At 37.7% G+C, this 19,368-nt stretch overlaps 1 protein-coding gene and 2 pseudogenes across 1 annotated transcript; 1 reads left to right on the top strand and 2 right to left on the bottom strand.

Moving 5' to 3' along the window:
* The first annotated feature begins 273 nt into the window (after positions 1 to 273).
* On the top strand, positions 274 to 1,405 carry LOC149180451 (general transcription and DNA repair factor IIH helicase/translocase subunit XPB1 pseudogene; annotated as a pseudogene).
* A 3,724-nt stretch (positions 1,406 to 5,129) lies between these two features.
* On the bottom strand, positions 5,130 to 6,263 carry LOC149180450 (general transcription and DNA repair factor IIH helicase/translocase subunit XPB1 pseudogene; annotated as a pseudogene).
* Positions 6,264 to 6,814: 551 nt separating this feature from the next.
* LOC149180449 (uncharacterized) lies at positions 6,815 to 7,429 on the bottom strand. The gene has a single exon (XM_089413881.1). It carries the CDS (start codon positions 7,427 to 7,429, stop codon positions 6,815 to 6,817), a length of 615 nt encoding a protein of 204 aa, XP_089270007.1.
* Positions 7,430 to 19,368: the final 11,939 nt, after the last annotated feature.

The raw sequence follows: 19,368 nt of genomic DNA, 5'->3' as shown, positions 1-19,368 counted from the left end.
TTCCAAAATACATGACCGAATGTGAAGTTAGATGGATTGATGCAGAAGATCCTATGTTCCTTTTATATGCAAGTGGTAGTACAGGGAAACCTAAAAATGTTGCTCAAAGATTGCTGGTCTTGTGAACTCAGCTGGTCTTGTGAACTTGACAAGTCTGGATCTAAAGATGTGCTCAGGGATTCATGGTGAATTGGTGCATCTAAAAGGGCTTACAAAATCAGAAGCATTAAACATTGGATGGTGCAATTGTATAAAGAACTCAAATTTAAACCTATGGCTGGGCTTACAAACTTGAAGCAAGCTGCAAATTTCTCGAAGTTTTGTTGCTTTGAATCTCAACATAAAGTCATTGCTGGTCTTGATAAGGCAGTAGAAACTATGAAGACAGGGAAGATTGCCCTGATTGGTGTTTCTGCTGCTTGTCGCATACGAAAAAGCTGCCTTTGCTTAGCAACAAACGCAGTCTCAGTAGATCAGTGGGCATTCCAGTTCAAGCTGTGGTCTACTATACGGGATGACCAGATATGTCGTTTTACTTCAGATAGTAAAGAAAGGTTTCGGGGCAATGTTGGTGTTGTTGTCACTACATACAATATGGTGGCTTTTGGAGGCAAACGTTCTGAAGAGTCTGAAAAAATCATTGAAGAGATTAGGAACAGGGAATGGGGTCTTCTTCTTATGGATGAGGTACATGTGGTTCCAGCACATATGTTTCGTAAAGTCATTAGCATTACAAAGTCTCATTGTAAACTTGGGCTTACAGCTACACTTGTCCGAGAGGATGAGCGCATTACTGATTTGAACTTCTTGATTGGGCCCAAGTTATATGAAGCCAATTGGTTGGATGTGGTGAAGGGAGGATATATTGCTAATGTACAATGTGCTAAAGTGTGGTGCCCCATGACAAGGGAGTTCTTTGCAGAGTATCTGAAGAAGGAAAATTCTAAAAAAAAAGGCCTTGTATGTGATGAATCCAAACAAGTTTAGGGCCTGTGAGTTTCTCATCCGTTTCCATGAACAACAACGTGGAGATAAGATCATTGTTTTCGCATAAAATCTTTTTGCACTTACTGAATATGCAATGAAGCTCAGGAAGCCTATGATTTATGGTGCTACCAGTCATAGTGAAAGAACAAGGATCTTGTATACATTCAAGCACAGCCCTGATGTTAATACCGTTTTCCTTTCAAAGGTGGGAGATAACTCAATTGATATTCCTGAAGCTAATGTGATTATACAAATATCGTCTCATGCTGGTTCTCGGCGTCAAGAAGCACAACGTTTGGGGCGTATCTTGCGAGCAAAGGGTAAGCATCAGGATAGGATGGCTGGTGGGAAAGAAGAATATAATGCTTTCTTTTACTCCTTAGTATCTACTGATACACAGGAAATGTGTTTGTGTTAGCACACATGCACATGGGAAAAGCTTACAACACACGAAGGACGTGGCACTTATTACTAATTCAAGAAAATCAACATGGCTAATTACTTCCGAATATCCTTGAGGAAAACAAAGGCATAAAAACAGGGACAGTTTCCTATTTCTCAGCAGAGGTAAAGGGATACGACATTAAGGACCAGTAAGAAGCTTCGAGCATCCATCACAGCTAAACTAAAAAAGACCAATTGTCAGAGAATGAGCCTGTTTTCTCCTTTTTCTCGTAGGAGCACCATCTTGATTGTAATAAATGATATGTTCAGCATGATGTCGAATTAGAATCCTAATTGTTTTAGGTTTCTAGAGCTGTCAATTTGTAGTCTGCTGTATTTATTAGTTAGTTTCAAATGTTAGTAGGTGTCATCATAGGCAGAATTGGAGTTCCCCTCACGCTGGAGGAGGAACCTCAGTTAGGTAGAAGAGCTCTATATATAGGAGAAAGAGCAATGTAATCAGGGTTGGAAAATTTTATGATACAGCTTGTATTTGGCTTATGTAAAGACTCATTTTCAGTAATATAATTTTGACTTTACTTCTCAGGATTCATGAAGGATTTCTTATATTAAGAATAGGTGATCTTGTCCTTTCCATAATTTTTACAGTGGTATAGATGTATAATCACTCAGAATTCACTGAATGTGCTCTGGTTTCCTGTATGCATTTATAAACTGTGGTCCTATATGAGTTATGTTCTGAATGTCTAAATGCTGAGTGCCCTGACTTCTATGTAAGGTTGAGTTCACTGTTATATTGAGGTGTTGTTGACTCCATAAGCCCAATGGATAGTTATTTAATGTATTTCCAGCATTCATATTTTTCACAGTTGTTCTATAAGAGTTAGCCATCTTATCTTTAATCAAAATCATTCATCCTTTAAGAGAGAGCCCTCTCAGGTTGAGAAGGCTAAGCCTCAGCCTAAAGTAGGTCTGAAATAGTTACTTAGATTCAACCTGACCAGCAGCCTATCAGGACCTGATTTTAAGCCTATTAGTGCATAAGAGTTGGGTAAGGTCTGCTACCGATCAGCACAAAATCATCTAGACCGAGCTTCTGCATTACGAAATCACCTGAAACATGTTGCGCTACGAAAACACCTAAAACTGACTTATGCACTACGAAATCACCTAAAGGGCTTTGTAACACATAATAACCTTTGAACAAAGCTGACACATGGAAATTGTGTAAATTATGAGACCAGTGGTGAATGAGGATGCATAGTGGACTCCTTAGACTCAGACTCTAAGGCAAACAAAAACTCAAAGCTAGACTAGCACTGAATTTTTTACCATCAAACTAATGTGAGCAGTTTTGAAATTAGAATTCTTAAGTGATAACAGTGGCTCCACTTGGGATAGTGTGCTCCTGTAGTACACTAAGAACTCGTATGTCCAGTGCCTTATCCATTTATGACAAACAGAAACTTGCTTGACAAGCATCTCCTTTAAGTTTCTTGGGCCTTCACCTCAGGCTTAAGCTTGATGATCACTGTAGGAGAAAGAAATCTACATCTACTGAAAAAAATGCTCAGTCAACCATGAGCTTATTTGCATTTTCCTACCTACCTACCCTACCAATTTCAAACTTCTTTCAGCTCATTCAATGTGAAATTTCCAATGTAGCCAATCATTTGTCTTATTTGATATTTGAGTTTTTTGATTGCATCGGAGTTCAGAGCCACTATGATATTGTGATGACCGCTGCCATTGAAATTGCCTCTGATCTTCATAGAAAAACTGAAACACTGGAGAGTAAAACTCTTCCATGTAGTCAGCTATAGGATTCCAGAATGCATGATCAACTTGATGGTTCTCGTAACTTTCTGGTTGTGCAAACTGATCTTCAACAACAGTGTACAGTTCCTCAATCGTGAAAGAGAAAGGAAGCAACACTCTCTCCTTGTGTTCTGCCATAGAAAGCTTCTGAAAATAATGATCATGATTATGAAGACTATATGCCTGAATTTGACCTTGTAAACCTTCAATGTCTTTCTCAATGTCCTCAGCAACTTCATCCAAAAATTTCATCTTATCCTCTGCCTTACACTCAAATGATTTTAGATACGAGGACAAGGACAAAGAAAAATTTTCATTTGTTTCTCCATTACTATGATCATTATTCCATTGTTTGAAACCTTGAATTGAAGGAGAGTTTTCCACCACCTCTGATCTATCTATCCATTCCTCCAAAAACATAAGCCAAAAGTCTTCAAATGACTTGATGGATTTGGCAGGAAAGCTTTCAATCCACCGTTTACATTTCCCTTGAAATGAATCATAGAACAACATAATGCAAACATCCTCATGTTTAACTCTAAGAAGCTCAGTAAAATCACAGAAATCTGATATATGCTTCAAAGTTAAACTCAAATCCTCTCCGTTGAATTTTGGACCATTCCTTAGAAAATATGCATCCTTTGGAAAATGATTTGAGAAACCATGAATTCCTGAAAAATTTATGCATGCATACCTTGAAATAAGAATGGTAGCATCTGGTTCCTTCATAACTCCAGTGAAATCACCATGAATCTATGAATTTTGAATTCTTCAACAATGGATTTGCCAAGGTAGATTGCAGCCTCGAAAACCTTCTGAGCTCCTGCTACCTTCAGAAGTTCAGCTTCATGATTTCGGGAATGAGTAATCTTCAGGCTCCCGGCAGACGCACCAAAATGTTATCTCAAAATCAGGTCCTGATAGGCTGCTGGTCAGGTTGACTCTAAGTAACTATTTCAGACCTACTTTAGGCTGAGGCTTAGCCTCCTCAACCTGAGAGGGCTCTCTCTTAAAGGATGAATGATTTTGATTAAAGATAAGATGGCTAACTCTTATAGAACAACTGTGAAAAATATGAATGCTGGAAATACATTAAACAACTATCCATTGGGCTTATGGAGTCAACAACACCTCAATATAACAGTGAACTCAACCTTACATAGAAGTCAGGGCACTCAGCATTTAGACATTCAGAACATAACTCATATAGGACCACAGTTTATAAATGCATACAGGAAATCAGAGCACATTCAGTGAATTCTGAGTGATTATACATCTATACCACTGTAAAAATTATGGAAAGGACAAGATCACCTATTCTTAATATAAGAAATCCTTCATGAATCCTGAGAAGTAAAGTCAAAATTATATTACTGAAAATGAGTCTTTACATAAGCCAAATACAAGCTGTATCATAAAATTTTCCAACCCTGATTACATTGCTCTTTCTCCTATATATAGAGCTCTTCTACCTAACTGAGGTTCCTCCTCCAGCGTGAGGGGAACTCCAATTCTGCCTATGATGACACCTACTAACATTTGAAACTAACTAATAAATACAGCAGACTACAAATTGACAGCTCTAGAAACCTAAAAAAAATAGGATTCTAATTCGACATCATGCTGAACATATCATTTATTACAATCAAGATGGTGCTCCTACGAGAAAAATGAGAAAACAGGCTCATTCTCTGACAATTGGTCTTTTTTAGTTTAGCTGTGATGGATGCTCGAAGCTTCTTACTGGTCCTTAATGACGTATCCCTTTACCTCTGCTGAGAAACAGGAAACTGTCCCTGTTTTTATGCCTTTGTTTTCCTCAAGGATATTCGGAAGTAATTAGCCATGTTGATTTTCTTGAATTAGTAATAAGTGCCACGTCCTTCGTGTGTTGTAAGCTTTTTCCATGTGCATGTGTGCTAACACAAACACATTTCCTGTGTATCAGTAGATACTAAGGAGTAAAAGAAATCATTATATTCTTCTTTCCCACCAGCCATCCTATCCTGATGCTTACCCTTTGCTCGCAAGATACGCCCCAAACGTTGTGCTTCTTGACGCCGAGAACCAACATTAGATGATATTTGTATAATCACATTAGCTTCAGGAATATCAATTGAGTTATCTCCCACCTTTGAAAGGAAAACGGTATTAACATCAGGGTTGTGCTTGAATGTATACAGGATCCTTGTTCTTTCACTATGACTGGTAGCACCATAAATCATAGGCTTCCTGAGCTTCATTGCATATTCAGTAAGTGCAAAAAGATTGTCTGCGAAAACAATGATCTTATCTCCACGTTGTTGTTCATGGAAACGGATGAGAAACTCACAGGCCCTAAACTTGTTTGGATTCATCACATACAAGGCCTTTTTTTTTTTAGAATTTTCCTTCTTCAGATACTCTGCAAAAAACTCCCTTGTCATGGGGCACCACACTTCAGCACATTGTACATTAGCAATATATCCTCCCTTCACCAAATCCAACCAATTGGCTTCATATAACTTGGGCCCAATCAAGAAGTTCAAATCAGTAATGCGCTCATCCTCTCGGACAAGTGTAGCTGTAAGCCCAAGTTTACAATGAGACTTTGTAATGCTAATGACTTTACGAAACATATGTGCTGGAACCACATGTACCTCATCCATAAGAAGAAGACCCCATTCCCTGTTCCTAATCTCTTCAATGATTTTTTCAGACTCTTCAGAACGTTTGCCTCCAAAAGCCACCATATTGTATGTAGTGACAACAACACCAACATTGCCCCGAAACCTTTCTTTACTATCTGAAGTAAAACGGCATATCTGGTCATCCCGTATAGTAGACCACAGCTTGAACTGGAATGCCCACTGATCTACTGAGACTGCGTTTGTTGCTAAGCAAAGGCAGCTTTTTCGTATGCGACAAGAAACAGAAACACCAATCAGGGCAATCTTCCCTGTCTTCATAGTTTCTACTGCATTATCAAGACCAGCAATGACTTTATGTTGAGATTCAAAGCAACAAAACTTCGAGAAATTTGCAGCTTTCTTCAAGTTTGTAAGCCCAGCCATAGGTTTAAATTTGAGTTCTTTATACAATTGCACCATCCAATGTTTAATGCTTCTGATTTTGTAAGCCCTTTTAGATGCACCAATTCACCATGAATCCCTGAGCACATCTTTAGATCTAGACTTGTCAAGTTCACAAGACCAGCAATCTTTGAGCAGCATTTTTAGGTTTCCCTGTACTACCACTTGCATATAAAAGGAACAGAGGATCTTCTGCATCAATCCATCTAACTTCACATTCGGTCATGTATTTTGGAATTGTATCCTGCCACCAGATGTCTCTTCCTTTCTTCTATGGTGTGTTTTTTATTTAATGCAAACTCATCTGCATATGTCAAACAGACACCTACAGGAACTCCATTTTTAGATGATTCCACCAGCGCAGAGTCTATTTATTTCTTTCAGATTAATGACTTTAGCACCCCTGCGGACAGCATTACAAGTTAGCAGTGCTTTAGCTTTGTGGTGTATAATTCGTTGAGCAAGAGACTCTGCTGAAAATCCAGCAAATACAACTGAATGAACAACACCAAAACGAGCACAAGCAAACATTGCTATCGGCAGTTCATAACTTTCTGTATACGCAATATTCTGGGTGCACTGAGTTTTCCCTGGGTAAGCACTTGCACAGTTGTTCCCTCGTATGGATGCAAATAAAAGCTACACTTTAAACTTTCTCTAGGGGGAAGTCGGCCGTGCAGTACACATTCTAGACACCACCATGGGAAATCCTTTTCATCCTCTTTTCCATCTAAAACTGTTATCTTTTTACGCCATGGGCCTCCTTGAGAACCTTCGGTAATTATTGATGGTGGTGACGTAGTTGAGAAATCGAATGCTGGATGAATTCCAGCAATATGGGTTTCGGCATCATCATGGACATCTATTCTGGATGAAATATGATTCCTGAGAGCATTTTCTTGCCCTGCTGGAAAATCCCCATTAGCAAAAGCTTGAGTTGCCAACCGTTGTCGTCTCCTCGACAACGAATGTGCCAAAAGTCCACGGAGAGTCTCCTGTGCAAGATTTATCTTCTGTTCCTCTGGTGCATCTGGAACATTTAAGTCAACTGCATACATTTCAGCAGTAAAGCATTGGGGTGTATCTAAATGCACAGACATGCTTCCAAGACTGGTATCCATTGTGAACCAGGCAGGAATACTGACCATTTCAAATAATTCCTCACTGCTTCCTTGAAATCACTATCGATGCTCTCATCCTTTTCCCAATTCAAAGATATTGCAATAGAAGGAACCCCTGACATGAGAGCTTCCCTTGCACTTGCAACAGTGCCAGAATAAATGATGTGATATCCACAGTCTAATCCCTTATTGATTCCACTGATTACCACAGAAGGCTTCTTCCAAGGAAAGAGTGCTCCAGATAAACCTAATGAAACACCATCTGCTGGGGTACTAAAAACCTTATAAGCTGACAACTGTTGATGCAAACCAAATGGATTTTGATAAACATGACAGCTGGGTAAGGTCTGCTACCGATCAGCACAAAATCATCTAGACCGAGCTTCTGCGTTACGAAATCACCTGAAACATGTTGCGCTATGAAAACACCTAAAACTGACTTATGCACTACGAAATCACCTAAAGGGATTTGTAGCACATAATAACCTTTGAACAAAGCTGACACATGGAAATTGTGTAAATTATGAGACCAGTGGTGAATGAGGATGCATAGTGGACTCCTTAGACTCAGACTCTAAGGCAAACAAAAACTCAAAGCTAGACTAGCACTGAATTTTTTACCATCAAACTAATGTGAGCTGTTTTGAAATTAGAATTCTTAAGTGATAACACCCCCAAGGCATTTTAACTGTGTAATTCCATAGTTGAGCAGATTTCCTTCATCCCAAGAACTATGCAGTAGCTTCTCTTAACCTGACCTGAACTGCACATTTCGGAAGATCAATCATCAAGCATCCTCCTTTCCTGTTGGAACCCTACAATGAACATAGAACCAAGCCTGCCTTGCCTTCCAAAATTGCACATAAGTGTCTCCCCAGTGTCCTCCCTCATTCAAGACTCACTGATCTCCAGAACTACGCAAACATGTCCTCCTAGGCCCCTCTATTGCCCAATCCCGCCTTGCCTCTAAAAATTGCACAAACCCGCCTCCCAGGGTACCATATTACAACAACCACTGATGGTATCAATTGTGCAATCATGTTTCCCAATGGATTTTGTGCAACTTTTCTCGGCAGTGAAGACGGTGCTCAGGAGTTCCTCAACCAAGCCTACACTGCGCTCTGTGCAATATCAGTGACCAGTCTCCCTCCCTGTCACCTGGAACTGCACAATGCATAGTTATTGGGCCTTATTTCCCAAATTGTCACTTGTCCCGGGCGTAATCCATGGATAGCAATGCATCATTCTAGACTAGGGATTTTTTGGATTTTATGTCATCCTGTCATGAGTGAATTGTAGGAAAAGGTACACTGTTAAATAATGGCAAGACTATGAAGAAGGATAATAAGGAGTAAACATGCTAGAAGACTCACTTACAGCTCGATGGACAAAGAATCTTATCATGTACAAGAAAAGGGAAAACATGCATGCAACCACCTCTCAAGAATAAAGATTATTGAAGACCCCACATCATCAAGCTATGTGGAGGAGAAGAGAAAGCACATCCAATTACACATCTATCACTTAGCAGCAACAAAGGCTTGACATCACTACCTCAACAAGCTATTCCATGTCAACAGTGTCATGTTAAGTCATGTCATGAGTTTTCAAAGGCCACATCACTATTATGGGCCATGTCTATTGTAAATCAAATGTAATGTAAAGGGGAATTATAATGGACACACATGAATATGAAGATTCATGTCAGTTGAAAAGTCATAGGAAGTTGAACGTTCATGAGGGCAGTCCAACAATCACAAGGGTCAAGCATCACCCGTGGTTATATATACCCCCCTCATTGTATGAAGAATGACTTTTCACCTTGGCTCCTCCCACAAAGAATAGAGAGTTTCAGTCAGTTCTTTGAGGAGCAAGGAGTGGCTCCAATGTCCCACTACTAGGGCTAGTGATGTATGATGTAAATATGTGTCTTGGAACTTTTTCTTAATACAAAATCTTGTTCAGGCCAGCATGTTTCCATGCATGACTTGTGGATGTTTGTAAGACTATTCTTTGAGAATTTGTAATTCATGTTTGTTTCACATGTACTAATATAGTTGAACTATTTCAGTTGTTTTAGTGCTTACCTTGTTGGGAATGTGTTGTATTGGTTATCATTGTTGTCTCATCCTTGTGGACTACTCCATAGGATACTAGACATACCTTTCTTGCTTATTGGTTATAATGACCATCACATCCATTGTGGACTATTCCGCTGGATGGTGGATGGATCTTTCCATGTACTTTGGTTTTAACGATTGTCGCATCCATTGTGGACTATTCCGCTAGATGTTGGACATACCTTGCTAGTTCGCATGTGTCTCTTCCTGGGTGATAATATTACCTCTCACATAGAGGCTCACTTTTCTCCCCCTTTTGCAATAAGAGAACCTTCACACAGTTGTGTTGCACACTCACCAAGCACACGTACCTTATTGTTTAAAGATACCATTACATAACTCTCCCCTGTTGAAAGCTAGAGCCAAGGTAGATATTTGAATATTTGGAAACTAGGCCTTTATACTGGATCGTACTCCTATACCAAACAGTGTGAGGTATAATTGGGACTTCATATCGAGGAGATCCCCTTGGCTAATGGATTTCCAGAACCGTCAACAGTAAGCAATAGAATTTGTATTTGGAACAAGTGAAAAACATTTCCATTTTTAATGAGATCATTGAAATGTTCAAGTGATCACACATGGAACCCATATTTTTTGAACATGGATACATCATTAGTAATTTTTTTGTTGCACAAAATCTAGTCAACAAATCATATACCTTTAATGGCACTTCCATGCAACTAAACATAAGTACTTTCCTTCAACAGTACGAAAAGCAAGTCAGCCTAGGAATTTACTATTAATATCCATATAAATAGTATCTATCAATCTCCATATGAACCCCAAATCATGTTCAAAATACTTTAAGCTTAGTTCATTGCAAGTTTAGACAAATTAAAAAGTTTCAATTTCTTCAAGCAACCAAACAAAGGTAGAAGCATTGTTAATAAGACAAAGAATTTGGCTCTTGTACAATTCTAATGACATACATCATATGTTAGTGATAGGAAGAGATGAAAAACACCATTGATTTCATATAATATCCAACCAATAGATAGTGTAACCATATGTAGGGTAATCTTCATAATCTTGGTCTAAATATAACCAAAAAAAATTTCCTTTATAGAAGACGGCTTCCTTTCGGGGTGTTATGCCATCATAAGGAAGTTTTGTCCTCTTCCAAACTATGTCAACACTACTGCAAATCAAAAACTGTGAATGCACGTTTTTATAGATATGTTTCAACACAACCAATCATATTTTCATAGACTAACATTTTCCAAGAGAGAGAAGAATCTCCACAACCTAAGAGAAAGAGATCCAAGATTTTTAAAGGTCTTTGTAAAATGGTTCACTATGAAATAATTTTTTGAATGGAAAAAGATTATAGGTGTAGTGAACACAATCATTGATCCAATTGTACAATGAATTGTTTATCCAGAATGAAAAAAAAGGAAAAAACAAGGAAGATATGTGCCCTTTATCATTAAGGTAGGATCCAACAAGGAAGTTATGCATGGCATGAAGTAACAAAGAAATAAATCCAAATTCATCCTCAACACATTGATTCCAAGTAACGAGAAGAATGAGGTTTTGCAAAATAATATTATATTGTTTAAAAACAGTTTGAAATCTTATCAACATCGATAAAGGAATCCAATGAAATATAAGCTCAATAATCTCAAATGGTAGAAACATATAAATGGTTGGATCCATGGGAAAATGAACAACATTCCTGAAAGCAAAGCAAATATTCTATATTATATAACAAAACAAAAAAATGTCAAAGAATATTTATCATATTAAACATGTTAAAATATATGCTTCATAAAAATTGATATCTTAGAAATAGTGACATCAAATATATTGAACAATAAACATATTGAACCAAAATACCATCCAACAATTTTATCACTAGTGAATTGTAGTCCCTTTTTCCTTCAAGAATTGTAAATAGAAATACATATTACATATGTTGCAATTCAACATGCAACATTAAAAAAAGTAAAATGTAGGTTGTTGGCATAGCACAAAATTTTACACATTTTATGAATAGGAATATATTTATATGCTACTTGAGCAAGTCCCATGATAACATTTTATACCTACATGTATGCATCTAATTGTGCATTAATCTGATTATAAGTTTTGCATGTTTTCTGTATGCATCTAAATGTGCATTAACCTGATTATATTTTTGTCATGTTTTCTATTTCAACCTAGTTGAACAATAATTTTATAACGGATTTATTTGAAACAGTTTGATATTCAAATTTTTTTACCAATGGGATGCAAAACCCTATGGGTGAGAACTTTGTGAAAAATATAAAAAAGTTTTTAACAACAATGAAATTCATGTGCAGATGAAGAAATGAATGTGGCACACAAAAAAATGAAGATTTATGCTCAACAATATAATGTTATAGTAGGATCTAGCTAGAAAATTATAAAAAAGTACACCAATAAATATAAGATCCTCCTTAAAAATTGAACTGTTTGAAGATACTTCATAAAAATTAATATGCCTCAAAAACACTAACATTAAATATATTGAACAATAAACATACTAAACATATTGAAACTTGCGCTCAAGTAGAAGAATATTAAACCCTAAATCATGAGTGAACCTTATTCCCTTTCCCTTTTAAAAATTGCAAATAGAAATATATTTTTCAACAAGGATAATTGACTATTAAAAAAAAACAAAAAACATGTGGATATTTTTTAAAATTTTATATCATTTTCTTTACAACAACGATAAGATTTTAAATATAACATATAATTCATATTAAAAAAATTCTATATTTGTTACACTTCATTTTGTCACCATTAGGCAGATGACTGCAAATCTAGATCTCTCACTATCTAATGAACTCTTGCAAGAAACCCCCCTATAGTGTTGGAAGAAAATCCATTTTGAAAACAACATGAATCCTGGATTACATTACTAAAAAAGATATTTTCAAGAAGTGTCACACTTTTCCTAGCAATTATTTGTATAAACACAGTTTTAATGATTGTAGCTTATGTAATTTGTTGCTCTGTTTTTCCATTAAAAAGTACAACAACCTTTTAACGTAAGTAAAAAGGAAAAGCAATTTCTAGAAGCCTTGTTCAGGAATATTATAACAAAAATAAGCAATCGAGCCCCTACCTATTTGGGCCTCATCCCATGGTTCATGAATCTATTCCCTCTCATTATGGAACCCTAATCCCCATCTTTGTGGATATGATGCTTAGAAAGAGGATCTCTAACCCTCTCCTCTTGTCTTATAAATTCACTACAGACCAGAGGGGAAGGGGTAACTTTTAATGTAAACTTATGTTGTCAATTTGAGGCTGGAAGCTTGTCATTTAAAGGAGGATTGGAGACTATTGGAAGGAGATTATCCAACATCAAGGTTGGGTTGTATCTCTCCTTCTCATTCAATTATAATATAAAAGAGTGTTTCTTTCTCACTATATTGTCCATTGGATCTGATATATTGTATGCTTACTTTCATTGTCCATTGGTTATGATATTAGGTACTAGTCTCCTTGATCACTAGTATAGGTTGTATTGAATCATTTATATATCATATGCCTTTGATCCTTTGTTTTTTAGTGTATTTGCAGGTTTGGATTTTGAGAATTGAAAGCTTGTGTCAAACCATAGCAAGGATCTTCAACGGGCATTTTGATTATAAGGTATGGATATTATATCTCATTACTCTTATTTATTATTGAATAAAGACAAACCTAGGGAAAGATTTACTAGTTTGTTTGTTTGTTACTAGATTCAGTCATTGAGTCTAGGGAGATCTTATCTTGTCCACAAGATGAGATTTGTCCACTTAACAATATTTTTATCACATTATTCAAAAATAATATTTAGATAATGGTGACATGCACTTGTGTATGTTTGTGTGTTAAAAGGGTTTGAAGAACCTTGAGATCGGGGACACTGAACTTTTAGTGTGTGAAACATTCGCTCAAAGGGTACATTGTAGGTGGTGGCATTAGGGGAGCGTTCATGGTCGGGGAGAAGGTCTGTTATAACCTAGACAAGGCTTAGCTCAATTTCAAAATCATGCATGGTGAATGGTGTTATTACAGATCCTGGTGTGTGAGTTTGGAGAGGGAAATTGCTAAGTCGTGAGTGCGACAAGTGTGGGAAAGGTGGTGGATTTACCATCAATGGTCCTTTCGGCTCCCTCGAGGTTATATCCTGGTGAAGTATTGGTTAATCATGCGTAAAAATTTAGTGGGTCAGAAAAGTCGATGGGATAATTCATTTATCCTGGAGAAACAGTGGTTTACCAGAGGGTGGGGAATTATTTTGCAGAGCAATTGGGGTAGGGAGGTGCGTGTTCAGGCATGGAGAGACTCTGTTCTTGGTGCCCAAACTAGTTCCTCAGCTAGGGTAATTTCATCCTTGTGGCATAGTGTGTCGCAGGTGGAATACTGGGTGGCAGGAAGAATTTTCCCCTCACCCGTCAGTGATTCTGTGTTGTTGGTGGTGAGATCGAGTGCCCAATAGCTCGGCTCAGACAGTAGGCAGACGATCGTGGTGGTGGAAGGAGGGAATCCCTCCATTTCTCTTTCAGTCAATGTTTTCTAGTGAAATAGAATGAGGCCAACACCTCACATTTCATGTAGGTCGTCCTATTCGAAGCCTAATTCGATAGACTTTGTGGGTGGTGGGAGCCTATCCCTGAAGGCACCGACATCTAGTGGACAACATACAGGACATTGTGGTTCTAGGGGTAGTCATCTTCACTCGTTAGCTCCAGCAAGCCATGGGGGAGGAATATTTGGCAGCAATTGCAAGGATGGTTTAGAGGTTGGGCGAGGCAAAGGCCCGGGAGTTTCAATTGGTGGCTGAGGTGGCCACACCATGAGAGGTCATCACTGAGAAGGGTTTTCTCGTTGCTAAGGATGATGGAGTCAAGGGGTGGTGGATCGTGGAGGAAGGGGGCAACAACATACATGTTGCATGGATCATTGTCGATACCTCATCCAGACAATTATGGATAAATTGGCTACCGCAGAGAGTGTGAGGTAGGAGGAACATACGAAGCTTATGGCGAAACTGAAAAAGATGCACTATTTTCAGTGCCATAACCAGGAATGTGTGGTGGTGGTTTGGCGCGACCAAAATCTACTCTCCAAGAAATTTGAAAAGTTGGAGGCCTAGATGGCCCATTTCGAAGAGCATGTGAAATGTGCCTTCTGCCCTCCTCCACCTCCTGGAACAGCCCCGGACGACCTAGCCTCCACCACTTCTGACAATTGATATGATACCAGGTGATTTATGTATCTTTCTTGTATTTTGGTTCTTTTGGCCCTTTCAATTGTGGCCTTTGTTACTTTTTGTTGTTTTGTTTTACAATCACTTGCTACTATCAATAGTCAACAAACTTGGTCACGGTGAGACTACCTGTGTTTTGTTAATGATGTACACTTTTTTGAATAATGAATAAAAGACCGATTTACAAAAAAAGAAGAATATTTTTTCAACATTATTTTTAATTATCGAATTTCTATTAAATGATTACATAATCTATATGTAAGAATTTTGATTTGAATTTATATTAAAATGAATTTAAACTAATTTAACTTTTTGAATATAGATTTATAGTTTATTTATTTATTTTTTAAATATAATATTACCATATGTAACCTATGAATTTACCTTTAGAAATGATAAATTAGATATGAATAGTCCTAGAATTGATTCGAGTTGACAATGCTCCCCATCATCCGGAGTTTTGTGGAATGCAAGTTGGTTGAAGGGAATGTTTTGATGAGACCTCGTGCCTTCTTAATAAAATAGAAAATATAAGTTGTAGGTTGGCTAGAAGATAGATAATGCTAGGGAGTTATGGCACTTTTGTATAGGAACCAGGGTCTGAAGTTTTTTTTCTTGTTGCATAACTAAAGAGATTTTCTACAAGAAATTTTATTTTTTTAATTGAAGCACATCGGGTTTGTTTGGAGCTCTCAGTTGGTGCCTATTTGTTCTGGGTCAATGCTGATTTGGAATTTTTTTCTTGCACCATATTTAACTATCTATTTTGGTTATCGCGAATGTTATATCTAGGAGTGGGGTGTTGGAGGGGGTGTCCCTGGGGTATATGTAGCTATTCTATCTAGTTTTTCATATGCCATTTCATGGCCAGAGTTTGATAATAGGTCTTATTTATTTGATTTGGAGCTTATTCAATTGATGTTTTTGTCCTTGTGTGCTCTATATATTCTATATCTCTTCATCATGGACACATATAGGGCATCTAGGCAATAAACTATTACTGTTGGTATATTTGGCATGTTCTAGAGTTTTCCTTAGTTTATCTTTGATAAGGTCTCTCAAGGGTGTATTAGGACTGTCATACTCATTTTTTACCTTAGCTGGGTGGGTGGATCTATGTTATTTATGTTGTAATTTCCTCCATGTCAGTGCCTGCTCAATCTAAGGTGGAAAAATCAGACTATCCTAAAATATCTGACAAGTGGAACCTTCATTCATGATCATTGGTTTTTACTAGACATTTTAAGGTGGTATCATAGTGATGTGGTAATCTTTGGTGGTGTATTATAGGTTGTTGATGTTGTTGGTGCTATTAATTATGTTACCTCTAGTCTTTTATCATACATTCTTACTTTTTTTCTTACAGGATAGTGGTGTTGATATTTTTTGAATTCTCATTTGGGGTGGTATACTGGTAGATGTCTAAGTGGTTTTTTACTAGGAGTGGTTTCAATGTAATTTGGGTTGTTAAGGCATTTACGTCGCCTAATTCTTGTGTGTGTTTGGAATAAATTCTTGACATGTTTTTAGATCTTTTGGGAGGCACTTGGGTTGGTAGTTTTGCATATTGTGATGATCTTATTGATTATTCTTCTAGGGTGGTGTACCTTCTTTAACATTTTCTTTCTCTTGGATTTTACCTCTCAAGGTTCAACATTGAAGTGCATTTAATTCAGGGTATTTGGCATTTTCATTTTCTAATGACCTTGATCTCCTACATTCCCTCTTGCTATTTTGGGTAAGGGTTCGTCCTATTTTTCCAATTTAATGTGAATCCTGGCTATATTTGACCTTTTAATTCTCCTTGTTTTTCGTGTCCCTATGAATTGACTTTAGATCATTATCATTTTAGAAATTTTTATGTTGAGTGGTGACCCTACCAAGCTAGAAGAAGCTCTCATCCAAGCCACACTGGCTGCCAAAGCAACATATGTATAAATTATTTCTTCTGCTAATACTGGGGGTGGGAACCAGCATGACAAGTCTATTATTTCGGGGACACATCAGCTAAATGAGTGGACATGGGACATCAGCATCTAGTACCTTCGGTTAGGTGTAGTCATGGGCGTGATTCAAAAGCAGCGAAATCTATTCTAGAGACCAAGTTACTCAGTTTTGGACATGATGTCCTTTGGGAGAGAGTGGTGAGTTTATAGAAACATGCTCCAGTAGGTTGTTGGATGTTTGCAGAGATGTAAAAATTTTAGATGCAAGCATGGATTAAATTCAATAGGCTTCCCATCTCGAAGCACTTTGCTAAAGTTAGTCTCCTAATTAATTCGTGGTTCAGGATCCATTTTCTCCATGAGGATGACGTGGCTTGCATCATAAAGGATCATTAGGTTCATGGGCACAATTTTTTACAACTCCATAGATGGTATATCAGCCTTGACCCTCTCTCTAAGACCCCGAGATCAAAGTATGTTTAGGTCAATCTCCCTAGTCTACCAATTGAATTATGAACGCTTAGGGTTTTGGTGGAAATTGGAAATTCCATTGGGAGTTTTATGGATGCAAATATTTTGGGTGCCAAGGATAAGCACATAGCCTTGATATTGGTTGAAGTGAATTTCTCGAGTGACTTTCTTGAGAATATAATTTTGAAGTGGGGTTCTATTAGATTTAGGAAGCAAATATATTATTCGGGAATTGCTTTTCGATGCCTCCTTTGTCACCACATTGGTCATCTTATGGTTTAATGCCCCTATAGGACTAGGCATCAATCTAGCAGTCTGTTCTGGAAGTCAACTCATGTTCATCATACGATAAGGATTTTATTCAACTTTATCCCACTCCATATCCATGTACCTCTCTCATGATTATGCATTAGAAGGCGACTCTTTGGAACACATTCCTTCTTCATCTTCTCTATACCCTTCTTCCCAGGGTAACTTGGTTATCCCTTATAATGTGGTTACTGGGGCTTTTATTTTTTCCGAGGTGCATTATTTATGTGATTTGATGGCTTCTCACAAACCTGTTCCCTCTTGTGAGCCTAGGAATATTACACTTCTCTTGATCACTAAGATCGTTTCCCATCTTCCTTTTTCTTTGGTTGTTTCGTCTTCCATCGCCCTTTCATTATCCTCAAGTGCACTTCAGCCTTCTATGCCTCGTTTTTCAACCTCACCTGGAGCTTCCTCGAATCTCATTACTTTAGGTCCTCATGATCCCTCCTTAGTTCCTCATATTTTAGGTGTTTCCCTTCCCTGTTCATCTCCTATTCAGAAGGCTTCCTTGAAGGATGTTTATAGGCCTAGGCACACCCAGGACTCTTTCCATACTCTTTCCATGCAGATGTATGTTAGATTGATCGTTCCCCACATAAATCTATGGGTAGTGACATTGATCTCCTCATCATAAATCAGTGATGTATTTATAAGTTCTTTCCATTCATAATGCAAATGTTTCTCACCAGTCACCTATCTTTAGCCCTAGATCTATGCTCAATATTACTTTTCATAGAAAAGGGGGTTGAGGGAGTCATACTTTTCATGGGAAACCCTCTGTTGAATCCTTGTTTGTTGCTCTAGATGGTGTCCTATGGGACATCCCTGTTATTTTTGATATTGATTCACAGGCCCTTATAGACTATGTTCCCATGAATGAGGTGTCTAGATGAAACTTTTATCTCTCAACATTTGGGGTTTGGGGGATTCCTCTAAAAAATCCTCGCTTAATTTTTTTTCCAACTCTGTTCAGCTTATTTTGATCTTCAGATAGGAAAATATGGCCCCTAAGGAGAGAGTCATAACATATTTTTAGTCCATTCGCCCGAGTTGGTTTCTTTCCATTATTGGTTCTTGTGGATTATCAGGTGGTATAGTGGTTCTATGGAATCCACATTAGGTGAATGTCACAAAGTTTAAATTTTTTGCAGGCATTATTCTCATTGGTTTTATTAAGGGTTATTCATCTTAGCTACATTTCCTTAATCTATATGCACCTTCCCGAGAGTGACGAGATTTCTAGGACATGATGGCATATTGTGGCATTTTAAAGATTGAGTCTTTTCTCATCGTTGGAGACTTCAATGCTACACCTACTTGTGGAGAAAGTTAGGGTCCTTATGGTAGACCTACTCCCCTTGGACCTTTCCTTAATAAATTGTTTGAGGACAATTCCTTATGTGATGTGAGGGAATTTCCATTAGTTCCTACTTAGAATAATGGTAGGCTGGGCTCTGATCATATTGGAAAGAGGCTCGAAAAATTTATGGTACATGAAAAGGTCATGGAGTTATTTGGAAATTATGGATCTTGGGTGGAGCAGACCAAAATATTGGATTATCTTCTAATCATATTACAGTGAAGAGGGGAGGCTTCTCAAAGGGGTATTCCCTTCAAGTTCAATAGGCTGTGGTTGTAGGAGGATTCCTTCATCTCTCTTGTGAGGGATACTATGGCCCACTGGCACCTGTTTGGATAATGGATCAGCAATGGACTCGATATTGTTGAAGCTAAATTCTCTGAAGGGGGAATTTCATAGATGGGGAAAAAATTAGAAGCTTAAAATGAAAAGGGACTTAGATCAGTTAGCAAGAGAGATGGATATCCTTGGCTTTCACATGGACCCTAACTCCCCTTATGAGTCACATTTTAATCAAATGAAGG

This window comes from Pinus tabuliformis, chromosome 3_2, assembly GCF_031772625.1.
Source record: "Pinus tabuliformis cultivar Carrire ecotype Pingquan chromosome 3_2, CPIR1, whole genome shotgun sequence".
Lineage (NCBI taxonomy): Eukaryota > Viridiplantae > Streptophyta > Pinopsida > Pinales > Pinaceae > Pinus > Pinus tabuliformis.
The sequence above is the reverse complement of the archived record's forward strand: the minus strand, read 5'-3'. Positions and strand labels throughout refer to the sequence as shown.